Source organism: Natator depressus, chromosome 1 (genome assembly GCF_965152275.1).
Source record: "Natator depressus isolate rNatDep1 chromosome 1, rNatDep2.hap1, whole genome shotgun sequence".
Taxonomy (NCBI): domain Eukaryota; kingdom Metazoa; phylum Chordata; order Testudines; family Cheloniidae; genus Natator; species Natator depressus.
In genome coordinates this window covers 327227595-327245626 of record NC_134234.1, presented here as the reverse complement: position 1 = coordinate 327245626, position 18032 = coordinate 327227595, and the positions used below count along the sequence as shown (strand labels likewise).

The following is an 18032-nucleotide window of genomic DNA, read 5'->3' as shown; positions in this document are numbered from 1 at the left end:
TGGAGATGGACGCTAACCAAAATGCCTTTGGATTTTGAAAAACTTTGGAACTGGATGTGAACTTTATGGCTTGCCTTTATTTCCAAACCAAAACCCTATATCTGAATGCAATGAAATTTTTGGAAAAGTTCTGATTTGACTTGGAAATGGCAGTGTGTGTCCATCTCTACCAAAGAGTGGCAGTTAATATCTTTCAATATATATGTGAATGTTACCATACCAAAAAAGAATGTTTGTGTTGAGACTAGACCAAGTAAAATGCCAATGTGTCATACTAAATTTGCCTTATTCAGGTACAAAGATTTGAAAGACTATGAAGCTTGGCTTGGAGTTCATAATATCAAAGGAAGAGAAGAGAAACATAAACAAGTTCTGAATATCTCCCAGTTGGTGTATGGACCTGAAGGATCTGATCTGGTATTATTGAAACTTGCCAGGTTAGTTCTTAATATTGCTAACTCCAGGATCTCCAGTTGATGAGTGTTTTGCCAAAGAAAGTACTGTAGGCTCAGACCTAGATAGTAGCAATACGGATTATGTCCATATAGATTAAACTCACACTTACAGCTGGTCATAAAAAGGTAAAGTAAGCCTAGATCATGAAAAAATTCAAAAGAAACAACGTTTTCAGTTTGTTTGACAGTTTTCATTTATTTTAAACAAAAATAATCCTTTTGGGAGGAGAAATAACAAAACCTTTACAATATTTAAGTTCTCCCACCCCACTGGAATAGGGTGTGTTAAAGTAATAGAGCAAAAGAGTAGGATTTTCCCCATCCAAATAAAATGAAAAAAAAAAGAAAGAAAAAGAGTAGGATTTTCCCCATCCAAATAAAATGAAAAAAAAAAAAAGAAAGAAAAAATTTCCCCCTTCAAAAAAGGAAAAATGTTGATGAAAACAAAACTGTGGATTTTTTTCTTTTTGGTGGTTGAAAATCCATTTTTCATTGAAAAACATTGACAAAAATGTTGACCAACTCTACTCACAGTGATATAATTTATAACTTTGTGATTAGTTGCTAATCATTGTTTTCTTGTTTTGGGGATTGGCTTAATATTCTTCACAGTATATGCCTGATTTTTCAGCCATCCTGAGCTTTTGCTGGTGCAAAGGATAGTAGTTAGATTATATTTGTACCAACAATTCATTGCTGGTGGAATTGGCCTGTCATTCTTGTGTCTGGTACAAAGTCTCTATTTAGGGGTTATGCTGGTGTCTGCTAGCAGAACAGCTGAAAAGTGGTACCTGTGCACTCACTATGTACTAAAGAAGCAGCTTCTACACTGGTCCCATGAAGTCTGGCATAAAAGGCCACAGTTGGGATGACTAAGAGTAGGGTGACCAGATAGCAAGTGTAAAAAATCGGGACAGGGGAGTGGGGGTAATAGAAGGCTATATAAGACAAAGCCCTGAATATCGGAACTGTCCCTATAAAATCGGGACATCTAGTTTCCCTAACCAAGAGTGGGCTCACAGATCTATTTTTATGCTATCCAGTGGCCCCAATAACTGGTGTGGAACAGCAGCAACCAGAGAGTCTGGGTTGCACACGTAGTTTGATTCTCAAGTTAACGAGCATTCCATCAGAATGGAGCCCAAATTCTTGGACATGTGTTAAAAATGCACATTCAACTTCTGCACCAACAAAAACAAAGGCCACTTCTGAAAAATCATGCCCTACATGTATCTTTCTTCCTGATAATCAGGCCTAGTTAAATAGAATGGCGTGTGGTTTTAATTTATAGAATAAAATAAACACTAGATTGTAAGTGAGCTCCTTTTGTACATATGACCCTTCATATGTACCGTCATATTATCATAAATGTTTATTCAAATTAAGGGTATTCCCTTTATGCCTTCATTGTTTATCTTTGTACTGAAAACCCAAATTAAACAGAATAAAACTGTAACAGCACTACAGGAAAGCTGCTTGAGAAGTAACATCTGCAATTCAAAAAATAGTTAAAAGGAACTCCCAGATTTTCATGAGAAGAAAAATAAAGCAGAATATTTGGCACAATTTTTAATTATTACTGTGATATATCATAGATCATATTGTTTTTTTAAAAAGCAGTTTAAAATGCTATATAAGATCCATCATATCTACTCTTTGTTTTCTCTTTGCAGAGCTGCAGTATTCAATAATTTTGTGGATCTAATCAGATTGCCCATTTCTGGATGTACCATTCCAGAGAGGACCACCTGCAGTGTTTACGGATGGGGACACACAGGATGTAAGATATTAGTTTTTAAAACTGAATGAAACAATATATGTTGACAGTCTGCTTAGTTCCCATTGCCAACATATTATAGGCAAGACTAGTAGCGCTAGCTAATATTGAAGTTCCCTAAAATGTCCCATTATAAGATCTTGTTTTCCATTGCTTATAACATTGCCAAACTTTAACTTTTTCAGATGAAATTTTCCCTGCTCCATGTTTTCGTGAAGCTGAATATTATTGGAAAATTAAGCGAAAATGATTCAGCTGTGTCTGAGAATGAGGCTAGGGAAAAATGCATTGTTTTGTGTATGTTCAAAAATGCTGTTGACATTTTCTTTGAGAAGCTGTAGCAGCCCCGTACTTTGGTCAGGGATTTTAAATTTGGCAGGGAGGTAGCCTTTGTGTCAGAGATGCTCCTTTTGTCATCCCTGTGAAAATCTGCTCAATTTTGGCCAAGTTATAAACTTTTGAAAAATTGCTCAGTGGACATTGCTTAGAGTTAAACTGGTAAGTTGCTGAAGTCTGTCTGCAGTGCGCATGCTCCAGCCTAGGGATGAGCAAGACTTTCCCTGCAGTTGCAGGCCTGGGCCGCCGAGGGCCAGGGCTGGGCACTGGAACTGAGAGCAAGTAACCTTTCTCTTCTGTGCTCTCAATGCTGCCCTGCTGGAGGAGAAAGCTGCCTGACTGGAATGCAACAGGGTTGGTGGGAGGAGATTTGGACAAGGAACCTAGAGGTGGGCAGACTGGGACTAGAGGCTGTTGGAATGTGAGGAGGGAAAATGGGACTCATGGTTTGTGGGGGCAAGACTGGGATTGGCTGGGCAAGGATACTAGGAGATAGGAACCAATAGGTAGGGAACATGTGGTGGTGAGGAGGGGAGACAGGTCTGACAAATGTCTGGAGTGTGTGTGTGTGGGGGGGGGAGCTGGGGGAGAACTGGGTTTATAGATTCATAGATACTAAGGTCAGAAGGGACCATTATGATCATCCAGTCCAACCTCCTGCACAATGCAGGCCACAGAATCTCACCCACCCACTCCTGCGAAAAACCTCTCACCTATGTCTGAGCTATTGAAGTCCTCAAATCGTGGTTTAAAGACTTCAAGGCTGGGCAAAGAGACCTGGATGGGAAGCCAGTGGGGATGGGGAACATCAGGAAGGTGGCTGGAGTCTTGGGTTGCATGTGACAGAGGCAGATCAGATGAGGAGCCAGGAGGGAACTGGAATGGGCTGGGCAAGGAAACTGGGGGCCAAGAGCCTAGAGGGTTGGGCTGGGAACCAAGAATGGCTAGGCAAGGAGACTTGTACTGTAAGTGGGGGAAATCTAGGACAGGGACTAGAGATGGGGGGCACTAGGACTTGCTAGACAAGGAGGGAGAGCAAGCTTTGTGGGCTGCTACTTCCTCTTCCTCAAACAGATGAGTGGAGTGTGAGCAGAGCTTGGGTTCTGCACTTCAACCCATACTGTGCTATCCAGAGTAGCTGAACAGTGAAGGGAGAGGAGGAATTTGTGCTTGTAAGGGCATGTCTATACTGCAGTTAGACACCCATGGCTGGCCCATACCAGCTGACTTGGGCTCATGGAGCTTGAGCTGCGGGGCTGTTTAATAGTGGTATAGATATTCAATTTCAGGCTTCAGCTTAAGCTCTGGGACCCTCCCACCTTATAGGGTGCCAGAGCCTGGGCTCCAGCCAAAGCCTGAGCATCTACATTGCAATTAAACAGCCCATTAGGCCAAGCCCCACAAGCCCAAGTCAGCTGGCATGGGCCAGTGTAGACATACCCTAAGTCATAGTTCCTTCCCTATGCTGATCTGAGGGTGGCACAACTCCCATTGATTTTTGTGGAGTCAGACTTGCACCCACAGTCTCAATCTTACCCTCAGTGATTTTTTTCCAAAGTCATACAGCAAATCATTGGTTGATTAGGGAATAGAACCGAGAAATCCATACTCCAGTCTTTTGCTCTTACAAGTACAACACGCATCTCCAGGTATTATAATCTAAAAATATTACACACACTCCAGACACACTTTCTTACCTGTCTTTTAGCTGTAACAATGTAAGAAATCTAAAACATGCATGTGTATTACTGGAGAGTTTGGGAGAATGTGCAGCTGATAAAGTGGCATATATCAGCATAAACGGTATTAGTACTTAGTGTTCATTTTCATTAAAATGTAATATAATTTGTGCACAATTGACTGTTGCTCTTGTTTTCAATGCTAGTGATTCACTTTGATGGCCTGCTCCGAGTAGCAAACCTATTTATTATGGGAAATGAGAAGTGCAACCAATATCTCAAAGGGAAGATTACTGTGAACGAGTCAGAAATCTGCGCTGGGGCTGAGGGCATTGGCACTGGACCGTGTGAGGTAAAATAGTATGGCTATAGACAGAGTGCAAGAATCTACAAACATCTGCTCCGGGGTTGTTTTTTACTTTACCAGTAATATGTTCCTGGTGTTTGCCTAATTATTCTCTCTGCATTTAATTGGTAAGTGGAAAGAAACCATGGATACTATTTCCTTTCAATGCACATTGCAAACAAAGATCTCTCTCTGGGAGACTCTTTTCTGCCACCCTGACTCACATTGGATAGTTCCTTATTCTTAGTTCCTCTGAAATCAATGGGACTATGTCCCCAATCCAACAAAGCTCTTGAGCACATGCTAAGTTTACTCAGCATGATTAAATCACATGCTTTGGTGGACTGGGATCTGTTTGTGGAGTAAGTATATGCAGTCCGAAAAAGGTGGCAACATCAGGCCCCCTGTGAGCAGCAGCAGCAGTTTATCTGAATTGCCAGTAGCGTTGCTACTGCAAAGTGGAGCTTTGTGAGAGAAGTTGGTATCTTTCAATTGCATCCTGAGCCAAAGCTCAGTCGAGTCAGGGAGAGTCTTTTCACTGACTTCATTTGGGTTTGAATTAGTCCCTTTGAGTGGGAATTGGTTAGGTTGTAGAGGAAAAGGTACAAAATCCTCTTACTGTAGTGATGTATCATTTTTGCCAGCCGAGATGATGGGTGGAGAAGGCAACAGTCACTAGTATGAGTACACATTTGGTTTAGATGGATACAAGGAAGTTTTAAGTAGTTCAATATAAATAAAACAATGGACTTTTCCCTACCCAAGGACAGCACCAAAACTTGCGGGAGGCAGGTCCTGTTTAGGTAGCGGCATGTTAATATGACTCCTCAGTGGGATCATTTTGTAATAACAAAGTATTTTCCTCAAAATTAAACATTTGGTTCATTATCAGTTAGTTCTCAGGGGGCTAAGATATAAATGACACACCTGCATAGAAGTCCTCAGGAAATCCAGCTCTTCATTTTTTCATGTAAGAAGAAATGAAGCACATCAATATTAATTATGATTATAACTAGTGGATGGTTTCACTCTTCCTGTGTTCCCCTTGGAGCAACATCTATCAGTATGGAACAAACAGAAAAACAGAGCTATCAGATTAAGGGAAATTAAGTCAGAATGGCAGGTGAAAGCCCAGCAGACAATAAATATTTCACTAGCAGGTTTGGTGATGCTATAATAGTACAGGCATAGTCTGTGAATTAGCCTGCAATCAGCAAGAACTAAGAAAACCAGCTGTATTTGGAAGAGGTCAATCACTGTTAATTCTGAAGTGATCTGGAGAGGATACAAGGATTGTTATCTTTTATGTTTTAAGGCAGTATTTCAAGATCTGATGCAAACACTTCTTAGTGCCCAGTCCTGCAGTCCTTACTCGCTGGCGTCAGTGAATGAAGACTGCACGATTTTATCGTTCATTAGCTAATCAAAACTTAAAGAATGTCATCGCTAGCTAAGGGCTTGTCTACACGGTGCATCAGTGAGCAACAGAGGGATATAAATTCTAGTTACGCTAGTGTGTTGCGCACTGGACTGTATGGAACCTGCAGAGGCACACTAAAAGTTCTCTAGTACATGCTAACGTGATGGTGTTTACAATGGCTCTACATTAGCATGCACTAGGGAATTTTTATGTGCCAGCAGGTTCCACCCAGGCCAGTTAGTGCGTGACATGCTAGTCCACATATGTAAAATTCCCATCATACATGTAGAGCTTGGATTGATGCATGTGTGTACCACCCATTAAAAATAATGAGTTATGGGGTTCATTGAGGAGAGAAGAAGTCCTCTCCTTTTTATAGCTGTGGCTAATTCATTTCTGAATCGTTCTTGGCGGTGGCCTTTGCCATCTGTGCAAACGCATGCAGCTCTATGCACCCAGGGGCCTTGCTGCCCAACATGTGACAGAGGGATAGCACTGCTGGCTCTCTCAGAACCCTTCTATCAATAGCCTGGCATTGCACCAGAGATTTTCCAACCACCTGTCCTGTTTGCTGGATGGCTTTTATGTACACTGTACATATTTTGCACTTGCCAGGTAGCTGAGAAAAAGAAGTTGGTATGTAGAAGTTTGGAAGAATTACAATCAGTATCTGGATGGGGTCTCTCTTGCCTGGCTCTTTGCATAGAGGCCTGACAAAACCTAGGGCCAACCCTGCTGTTTGTTGATATAGGTCCTGTTTGTGATGCTCTGCATAAATGAAGATATCATACTACTCCTTAGATAGTCTTACTGAAGGTTCCTAGAGTAGGGTGCTACCCAATAGCTCACAGAAAACAAGTGGGAACTGTGTCTTTTAGCTGTTCACAAATTAATGTTCTTTATTTCTCTTTTCCTAGAGGGATTATGGTGGCCCCTTGGTCTGTGAACAAAACAGGATGAAAATAATAGTGGGTGTTATCGTTCCTGGCCGTGGATGTGCCATTCCAAATCGTCCTGGGATTTTTGTCAGAGTGGCATATTACTCCAAGTGGATACGCAAAATCTTGTTGACGTACAAATCTGAGTTATAGCTGAATATTTCACACAAAATCACCAATTCCATTCACATGAAGATTTCAGAGAGCATGAAATTAATGTGTAATATAAAGATCCATGATTTTTTTTAAAAAACTACTTGATAGTCAAGTTTCCTGATCATTTATGGGTGTTTTCTGAAGATTTTGTCTATCAGTGTTGTTTTATAGATGTTGAAGTGAGCTACAGTATCTGCAAGTATGGTGACATATCTCCTGAAGATACTTGAATGGATAAACAAAATTACAAAGATACTATTGCTGAATGCAGAAGTGTTTTGTGGAAATAGCTCATGTGGCCTCTTTAGGCTGCTTCTTCAGATCAGCTTGTCCATGAGATACAAAGAAAGCTTGTTTTCTTTAACACCCCTTACTCTTGCTATGTACCATATACACTCTCTGTTTGTGGCAAAAATTCTATGGAGAGCTGTGTGCATTGATCAAGAACAGCGTATATGGACCTAATTCTCTTCCCCTATATGCAGAATTTAAATATGTTAAAAAATAATCTCTTTATTTGCTCATTTCATTGTGGGCCCAGTTCTGCAAGCTCTCTATGAGCAGAGCTCTCACTGAAGTCAATGGGAGCTCCTTTTACATAGGATTTACAGGATCTGGCTCTGTACTTCTGTCCTAAGGGATATTACACTATACCCTATGGATAAGGGACAAGACAGAGAAACGGGTTGATGAGCAACTTATCAATCTTTTTTTAATTGTCCCAGGGTACATCTACTCTGCAGCTGGAGGTGCAATTCACTGCTCAGGTAGATGTACACAAATCTATACATGCTAGATTTGATTGAGCTAGCATGTTAAAAATAGTAGTGTAGCTGTGGTGGTGCTGGCAATGGCATGGGCTAACTTCCTGAGTACTTATCTAGAGTCACTGGTGGGATTGCAATCAGGCGGCTAGCCCATGCAGCTGCCCATGCTGCCGTGGCTACCCTGCTATTTTTAGTGTGCTAGCTCAATCAAATCTGGAAACTGCACCTCCAGCTGCAGTGTAGATGAACCCTCATATTTAAAAAACACGCCTAAACGTGTATTTCATAGGATCCCAGGAATGTATCCTGATTAGCTAATGACAGACCATTTTTACTATTAAAATTAATTGCATTGAAATAGAGACTTTAGTGCCAGATTTCTCAGTAACTCAAGGGAATAATTCTGGATTTACAGAAGGGTAAGTAAGAGTAGAATCTGACCATGAGCTGATAGAATCAACAGGGAAAAAAAAGAATACTGTTGTCATTAATGCATTTAAAACCAAATTGTGCCCTCAGGTATGCCTGGGGGCATTGGAAATTGCATACTCAGTCTGAAGGCATAATTTCAGCCCTTCGTATGTAACAAACAGAACCACTGAAACAACCAATATTTCAAATCAAATGGAACACATCTTTTGATTTCAGTAACATTAAATATGTTTTATTTATAGGTGTTTTATTATCTTTAAGAAAAACCTAAACATGTGATTAAACAATACGTCTCTCGTATAACTCCTTTGAAGCCAATTGAATTATTGCAGAGATGAATCTGGCCTGTTGTAAAGTATGCAACATGTCACTAATAGTGTAATTGCTTGTGTTACATGTTTGCTTGCACACCTAGGGCCATAATTTTCCATACTAAAGATGGAGCAAGAGAACAAATAGTCAACATCTATGAGGTTTCCTTGTGCTCCTTTAGAACATGTATTGTGTAGCTGAAAGTACTAAACAATTAGCAAATGGCAATATTTTATGTTAGATGGCACTAATTACCATGTACCTGCTGGAAAAAATGATACACTATATAATCCCATTGTACTTACTACTGTACATTAAATTGCGTAAGGAACTTCATTGTTACTTTATTCATGAACTATGTAAATGCATATGTTTCAGATAGCAGACTGTAAAGTATGTACCATATCTAACTACATAGCCCCTAAACTGACATCACTGTGTAAAAGTAAAGAACATTTCACCTTAATTACATGTAAGTGACATAGGGCTGAATCCTGCCTTGGTAAAAATAACTATGCAGGGAGCTGCCTTGGGAGGCTGTGAAGGTGCTGATTCCCCAAACTGTCCCTCATCAGCAAAGCATTTCGACTTTAATGGGACTTAGCTATATAGTTAAATACTTTGCTGAATAGTACCCAAAACAGTCTACTGGCACGAAGCAAGAGGTCTTGCAGCAAGCAGATAAATAGGCATGTTCCTGAAAATCCTTCCTTGTGTGAGTAATCCCACTGACCAAAATGGGACTACTCACATGAGTAGGACTACTCACAAGGGCTTCTAGGTTCTGGCTCATCACTTGTATGCCTGGATGTTAGCTGGGTGTACCTCCCACTTGGTCTGCTAGTGAAGGGGATTAGGCTTCATACACTCTCCCTCTGGCTCCTCTTGTTTTCCAGTGCAGTCGAGGGCAGGATTTAGCCTGTAGCACTTACAAGAAATTGTTGCCATTTATGTAAAGTGTATATTCTCATTAAATATGTGCTGACTATATCTTAACAAAAAGGATTAACTTTTAAGGAGAGATGAGGAACTCCAAGTGAGTTTTTATTTTGTGCCATTGAGAAGAGCGTGGATAAAGTATACAATGACATATTTACTTTTCCTATTGTAAGACTTGTTATGTGCTCACTGTATTATATTTGCAGGCATTTTGTTATGTCTACCAACAAAATAAAATAAATTGGATCCTAAAGTATTTTAGTTATAATCTTCTGCTGTGCAGAGGACAATATGATTATATATATATATATATGATAAATATACTGTTTTTTTGTTAGACAATGTGTAAGGATTTTTACCTGTTTGTTCTGGGCAGCATCTCAGTAAAATGAGTTGTGCAGAGTCAATGCTCTAGAACTTAATGTATTTGTAAGCACTTGCTTATCAGGTACATGCGCTCTCTCTCAGTATGGAGGGAATTTGACACTCTGAAAAGCAAGGAAAGAGAAAAATAATGACGTGATAATTAATTTGTACTTCATTTATTCCTGTGAATATTTCTTGTTGGTACCAATGGTACTGTACCAGGCAAATGTTATAGCTACAGCATTCTCCTTCAAAAGGACACTGTTAAGGGACTTTTTTCATTGTTTTAACAATATTTTTTAAAACAACTAGGGGCCTGATCCAGTGCTCACTGAAGTAACAGGAAAGCCTCTTACTGACTTAAATGGGCATTTGCCTGGGCTTTGTGGATGCAGTTCTGGCCAGGGCCATATTTAAGAGAAAAATTGGGTGGTAGTGGTATAAAGGGTATGAAACAAGTAATTAGGAAAAAACCTCAGTCACTGACATTGTCTTAACCCAAATTCAGCCTTTGTTTTTCAAATTTTTGATCCTGGCAAGAAGGATAACTAGTCCCAGGGCTGGGATAACAGACAAAAGTGTAATAAATAATTGACATGGGACTTCGAAAAACTTAGGGGCTGGTTCTGCCCCATTAAAGTCAATGGAGCTTTATTATTGATTTTCTTTGAGCACTGGATCTGCATTTGTTACTGCAAACCTCCTCTCCAGACTTTTTTCCCTTGACCCTAATCCGAAAACAAATGCATGACTCCCCGGGGAATTAGAAGTCTGAGTGGTCTTGATGCTGCTGAAATCCTTTCCCCGGGTTTAAGATGAGAGCTTTCAAGGGAAATCCTGAAAACCCTTACTCCTGCACGTAGTGCCATGGAATTTCATGGGGCTACTCATGCAATTGAGGGTTTTTAGAATAATACCTGAAGTTTTCTGTGAGGGACACAATCCACTCAGGCAAAAATGCCCATTGAAATCAGTGGATATTTTTTTGCCAAAAGACTGCAGCACCGAGCTTAAGGTTGCTTGTCTAAGATGACCACACATCCATTTACATAATCCCCAAATATCAAAAGGCATGAAAAATCATATCGCCTTAGAAGTCTAAATATGAACTAACTGATCCCATTGGAAGTCAATGGGAGTTTTGGCAGCGTATAGTCTGTTGGACTGGTCATTAAATGTTTTCTTAGCAATTATTTTCTTCTTTCACATGCACTGGTATAATACTGTATTGCAAGTGTTGGGGCTGCTGACAAGAACTAACATTGCTTTTCACCCTACCTTTACAGTGTCTCCTTATAAATAGGCTCATGGACATATGACTGTGAAGTTTCCTAATTGGGAATCTGACTTCAGGGAGCAGTCAGTGAAAAGCTCTGGATGGTTTGATTCTTTTTCTTGTATTTAAATAGGAACATATTAATGTTGCCTATTGAATAAGACTAGCTGAATGCCTATCAAAAAGGGAACACTGTGGTTATAACTTCTATTACAAAAATTCTGTAATTAATGGCATTATTGTTAGTTAACAAAGTTGGTATTTTTGTAACCTTTATCCTTATTATTCTTAATAAAATATTTTATAAAAAAAACCACCCAAATCAGAATCAGATTTCTTATTTGGGGTTTGGAAATTGTATTGTTGGGCAGAGGCACTAATGCCCTTGAAAAAAACAAGAAGCCCAATTCTGACTTCAGGGGCCGAGTTTTGGATGTGCAAAGGAGGTAGGATTGGGGTCACATAGACATTCTTCCCTTGATGCATATTCAATGCTACCAGTAACACTGTTTGCATATAAAAGAAGGAATTGACCCCCAATTCAGGATTGGATCCCACCAACCCACCTCAGACGTCCCAATCAGAATTTTGCACTCAGAATGAGGGCATGGGTCCCAAAAGATGGAAGTATTTAAAAAAAAAAAAAGGAACTAACAGGAAACATGCAATTAACACTGAGCATTCCACATGAGGGCATTCCACACTTACGAGGAGATGCATAGCACCTTACATAATGAATAGCAGCGACCCGGATTCCTCAGAATTCATCTTGTTTACTTCATTGTAGTTTAGGATATAGAACAATTGTCCTCTATGTCACTTCAGTCTTGTACAGAAGTATGTACTGCTGCTACTGATTTTCAGTTTGGGGTTAAAAGTCTAGTCCTTGGTTTTTAAAAATCAAAGTGGGTGCAAACCAAAACCTTAGTTGAGTTTTTTTGACATCCAAATCCAGATCTGAATTTGGTCAAAGGCCCCATCTTCATTAATGGTAAAACACAAAAATTGGTTCAAAAATGCACACATTTTGGGGTGTTTGAAATCTGGATTTGAATTTTGCATCTTGAATCCACTGTTTAAAAAAAAAGTTTTCTAAGTGACATTTTGAATTAGTGTTTCTTATCCATGACTACTGAAGTCAATGAGAATTTTGTCACTAACTTCAGGAATCCAGGTTTGCCTCTTTTAAAAAATTAGGAATACAAGTGATATGATACAAAAATGAACTGTTACCATATTGTCTCAGTGAAAGTGGTGATAATGCTTAGGTAACCTCACAGAAGTGTGAGAATTAGCTAATGTTTGCATAGCAGTTTGGGGAGGTAAAGCCCTGCTAAGCGTTATTGCCATCATATTAAATTCACTGGTTAGTGCTTTGTTATCTATGGGAGTTCCAAGAGTAGTGCACTCTGAACATGCGGGAGGAAAGCCCAGATAAATGCTTAGTGTTTGTTTTCTGCAATCCTCATGTAAACACAGCAGGCCATTAAGCAATGCCCTGATGTATATCACCCCTGCCTTCAAAAGCGCCAATCTCTGGACAGCTACATTATAATAAAAGCCTTTTGCAATAAGAAAGGAAACATCTGGAAACAAATATGGCAAACCATAAAAAGATTAATACCAAATAAGCTCTAAAATGAATAAATAAAATCTTTTATGTGGTCTCACTTTTTATAACGTGGGATATATGGTGTGAAAAGCTCCCCTAGCATAATCTAATAGCCTCGGTTTGCTTAAAAATGATCCATACTGTTTCAAAACACTTGAAGTGCAATGACTTCTCCAGATGCACACAGAGACTGTAATGCACACTGCAGTTTAGAGGGCAAGGGCTTGCTCTTCCTCCCATTGAAATCAATGGCAAACTCCATTTGAGTCTAGCGGTTAGACCCCCAAAGTCTGCTCCCCTTGTTCATCTGAGCATTTATTTCCACTGCCTACAGTAGAATTACTCTAGGTCCTGATTCATCAAAGCACATGCTTCAGCCCTGTTGAAGTGCTTTGCTGAATTGGCCCTAATGCGTAAAATGAACAGGATTTGTTCATTTGTTGTGTGTTGAACCACTTTTTCCGTATATATGCATGTTATATGTAGTTTGAATTCCATTTCTTACACGCAAATAAACTAGTTGTTCTAGATGGAATTACATCTCCCCTCCCCGCAGTAATTGCATTTATTAAAAGAACAATTATTAGGTGTTGAGCAGTCCTTCATTTCAGCCTAAATTGAGGACACCTGTCAAGAGGTGCTAGTCTTTCTCAGCATGGGGCATTTCTTCTAGCCTATAGTGCATTTGGTTGGGTGGCTTAGGACAGTGCATTTCTGGAGGAAAGTTTTATAAAGCTGTATATGCAGGTGGTTAAGCTAGGAAACATGAACTTTGAAGTGTTAGGGACTGTATGGGGGCTAGTAAAAAGAAAAAATAAGGCTACAGAGATTTTCAGTGATTTGGGGATGAAGTTTTTGTCACTGGTGATAAGAGTTTACTTTAAATAGCTAATATGGTTTAGATTATATTAGTTGGATATTTCCCCATCTGTTTTTGTTTCCTGGAGGATTGAGGTCATGTAATACAACCACGGGGGTGGACGGGGTTTAATGTAAAGCTTTGGTAATGTAGATTGTGTCAGCATGGGCTCATCAGGCCTGGTGCGTAAATGTGCCATCTGCTGCACAGTCATGAGTTTCACAATGGCGTTACTCCATGGAGTAGCTAAAATGCTTTCACTTCTACTCTATTTTTCAGCTAAAGGAAAACTTGGAAAGGCTGCAGCTCAGCTCAGTGTAAGCAATCCGCTGAGTGAAGTCTACCTCAATAAATAAAAAAAGAGGCTTTTAATTATAAACCCCTTTTTTAAAACCTTAATTTTGGGGGGCCTTATTTGGATTGCCTCTATGTAACAAAGTAGCTTAGGAGCAAATGTGTGCTTTTTGAGTGAACTGGGTGGCATCTGAGCCAATGAGCTTATGGAGAATGGGGATGCCAAGACTGTTTCTCCTATAGGCTGTGTCTGCGGCGCCACACAGGACCATAACAATTGACTTAAACGGTTGAGGATGCTGCCACTTATAAGACTGGATGCTTGTTTTTCACTTTTGTGCCACATCATTTCACCGCAACGTTTACCAGTTGCTTGCGCCCGTCTCTGCTGAGACTGGCTGTGAGAGTGCATCCACGCACACATGTACAGGAATCTAGGTTGCTGACTCTGCGCGGGAGTCATCTGTTACATCCACAGGTACCCAGCCGCCCATGGGGAAGCCACAGCTTTTCCACTACAGGAAATCAGCGCCCCATTAAAGTTCTTTCTGGGCTCCCATCTCACCTGCTTTCATTATGAACGTTCCTTCTCAAACACGGGCTGGGTTTTCCAGACTTCCCTTCTCTTTTATCCTAACAGCGAAGGCCTGCTTTAGTTGTAAACATCTAATGCTTTAATCCCGTCTGTTCCCATTTAAAGCTAATGACTCTGCAGTTGTTAACATGCCAGCACTAATCCATGTGTATTAGTTTCTTTTACTTTCGGCTGAGCCTTTTCCTTTACTCATAACTTCCTGGCAGTTTTGTACACTTGTTAGGGTGGGAGGCAGGGTCATTCCAACCTTTCCTCTAACATGCTTCCCATTAAAGCTGGCTGGAACTTTTTGGACAGAAGTTTTTTTTTTATTTTGTTTTTTCCTATCAAGTATCTGACAGAAACTTGGCTAGTTTCCTGCCAGCCCAGCCACCTGCTTCAATGTGCTGCCCATCAGCCTGCCATGGCCCCTGGGTTCCCCAGGCTCACAGCCCTGCTCACTTTCCCTGACAGTGAGCTGCTCACAACTGCTGTCCAGCTGGCTCTCTGACTCCTTGGCACCCTGCTCCCAGGGTGCTTTCTCACACTCATCCCATTTCACTGTGCCCCCTCCCCAGCTGCCTTTTGTGTTGGTGCTGTACTCCCCTACTTATTGGTGACTTGCATCCGGGCCTCCTATTGTGCAGTCTGACAGAGATCAGAGGTTAGACAGGCTCAGCGCATGCCCCCAGGAACAAGTCTTCACTGGCACGATAATATGCACCTGCCTAGTTTGAGAATTGCACTTGGTGAGGCGGGGAGGGGACCCCTGGGGCTTTTGCTTGAGCTCGGGCTCCAAGCTGCTTGTTAGCTGTGCAGTGACATCAGGCAGTTGGTGGCTCTGTGGGAACTTAGGTGTCTATAGGGTTTGACAGCAGCTGAGCAGTTTTTAGACTGGCAGTGTCATTGTCATGGGGACTTGGGTGCCTGAAGAGGCATTCAAGTACCTTTGAGGCTCTGGGTCCAAGCCATCAACTTGTCTAGTGAATATGTCATAAGCCACTAAACCAAGCAAGCTGCTGTCTCATCCTGGTTCTGCCCTGACCTACTATCTCACTTTGGGCAAATGACATTGCTTCTCTGTGTCTCTCTTTTTCCCCTCCTTTCCTTTGTCTTTCTTGTTGGCTATTTTGATTGTAAGCTCTTTGGGGCACACACTGTTTCTCACAATATATTTGTATCGCACCTTGCACATGTGGCCCCAGTCTCAGTCTAGGCCTCGAGGCGGTACTGTAGCACAAGTGAGCTGTAGCTCACGAAAGCTTATGCTCAAATAAATTGGTTAGTCTCTAAGGTGCCACAAGTCCTCCTTTTCTTTTTACAAGTAATCCTCATGCTCTTTCCTTCCATGTTTTATCCTGGCACACCTTATTCCATTGAATGCTGACAAGGGAAACCAACAGGGAAACAGCAACATTTATGCAATTTAACTTTTCACACTGTTCTCAGGGTAAGATTTATGGTCCACTAAGGACAGCTTCTTGATAAGCTTATCCCTTCACTCCTTTCATGGAAGTCCACTTGGCTGTGTGAAGACACTTCGCTTTGCTTTCTCCTATGGGAAAGTGCTTTCCACATTATCTTCAGGGTGGAAATATTGAACGACCTCAGGCGCTCCCCTTTCTGCTTTGCTGGCCTGACTGTGGAACTCTCTTCCCATTTTCCCTTCAATTTTTCCAGCTTGAATATAAAAATAACGCTGAGCATTTACACTGCAGGACACTTAAATTCTGCTACAGACAGAGCCAGCAATGGACACTTGCCACTCCTGGGCGAGCTGAGCAAAATCTGACATAAATGCTCCCAAATGTGCACAGAGCAGAGCAGCAGCTCTGCTACATGCTCCTCCAGAGACCACCTCTGCAGGGCCCAGGCTCCATAACTTTCTATGCCCTCTCCAAAGCCCTGCCCCAGGAGGGGAGATTCAGCTCATGGGGGAAACCCTGGCTACAATGTAGTCAATCTGATCTTTGCCATAGTCATCCCTAAGATCAGTATTTAGCCCATGGCATTTCCAGCTTCCTCCAGGATCTTCCCTGAAAGCTCCCAAGAGGCTAGTAAAGGTCAAAAATCTGCCCATTGAAGTCAATGGGAACTGCATTCATTGAATGAAGTTAGAACTTGGTCTGAACTAATTAATTTGTGTGTCCTCGCGCTGAGGTAGGTGAATAAGTTTTAGGTGGAGAGAGCCAGCACAAAATGGAGAGGAGAATTCAAGAATGCCTGGCTCCCACTTCTGGCCTAGACCACTAGTACTCCACCCTTTCCCTATTGTCTTCCCATGGTTTACAGTCATTTAAAATGGAAATGTACAAGATGCAGAGTCAAACAAATGTAATGTAAATGGTACAGGAGTTCAGTCCAAATGTGCAATATACACTAAGGGCTCAATCCACAAAGGTGTGTAAGAAACCAAGCTGCCTCTTTAGCTACCCAAGTCCACTAAGCTGCCCTGTAAGTCCCCTAGGTGCCTACATTTCTGAGGGTCAGCATTTGCAAATCTGTCAATTCCAATGCCACCCTGCAGCTAAAGAGCTGCTCGGAGCCTTCGCTCGTGCTTAAGCCCCAGCAGGATTCTCAAATAAGGTGGCCTCCTAACCTGATTGGAGCATGCCTACCCAGTGCAAAAGACAGTAGAGGGGTGAGCAGGGGTTGGGGGGAGAGTGAGCATATGCTCCAGAATACCCAATAGCACAGTGGCTATGGCATTTACCTGCGATTTGGGAGACCTGGACTCTAGTCCAAATTAGGAATTTGAAAACAGGTCTTTTGTATTCTAGGTGAGTATCCTATTCACTGGGCTAATGGTTATAATGGGGAAATAAGGGGGGAGTTCTCTCTCCTCTCTGGTTTATCACCAGAAAGGATTAGGCGCCCAAATCTTGAGTGCAAATAAGTGCAAATAAGGCCCAGATCAGTGAGAGCTAGGCACCCCCCCATGGTACAGATCAAAGGATTATAGGCAGCATCCCCAAGCTTCTCCCACTTCCTTTGCATTTCACTCCTAGCTAGACAAATGGCTCCCAACTCAGTTTGCTGGCTTCTGATGATCCCTTTTATATGCACCTAATGAGAGGCTGAGGTTTCCAGCAGGTGGCAGGGTGCCTAGGAGAAATGCAGAGCATTGCCACCCCTAAATCCGTATGAGGATTTAGCCCTTTGACACCCCATATTCACGCACAGCAAGAGCCACAAAAACAAAAGCCAGACAACAGCACGGGTCTGTGTCTGTGTAGTCAGCCACTAGCATTAACAAACCTGACAGGAAATCAAAGCTGACTGGATTCCTTTACAATGCACCGCCAACGTGCAGAAACAGAACTCCAGGGGCAATCTATTTAGTCATTTGTTTGACTGCTGGGGGGATGGGGGGAGGAGGCAAACTAAACCACCCCTTTTTTCCAACAGTACAGGCTTGGGTATTTGGTAAATTACATATTGGGCTCCTCCAAAAGTCTTGTCCTAATTATGGTTATTAAGTTAAACTTATGCTC

At 41.4% G+C, this 18032-nt stretch overlaps 1 protein-coding gene across 1 annotated transcript in view; it reads left to right on the top strand.

The window, feature by feature from the left end:
• The window catches only part of HGF (hepatocyte growth factor), a 71906-nt gene extending 62186 nt beyond the window's left edge, over positions 1-9720 (top strand). Inside the window, exons 15-18 of the mRNA XM_074952664.1 lie at positions 294-437; positions 2129-2235; positions 4454-4599; positions 6931-9720. Of these exons, the coding sequence (XP_074808765.1) occupies positions 294-437; positions 2129-2235; positions 4454-4599; positions 6931-7104 (571 nt within the window). The 3' untranslated portion in view covers positions 7105-9720. The remainder of the gene's footprint in view (positions 1-293; positions 438-2128; positions 2236-4453; positions 4600-6930) is intronic.
• Positions 9721-18032: the final 8312 nt, after the last annotated feature.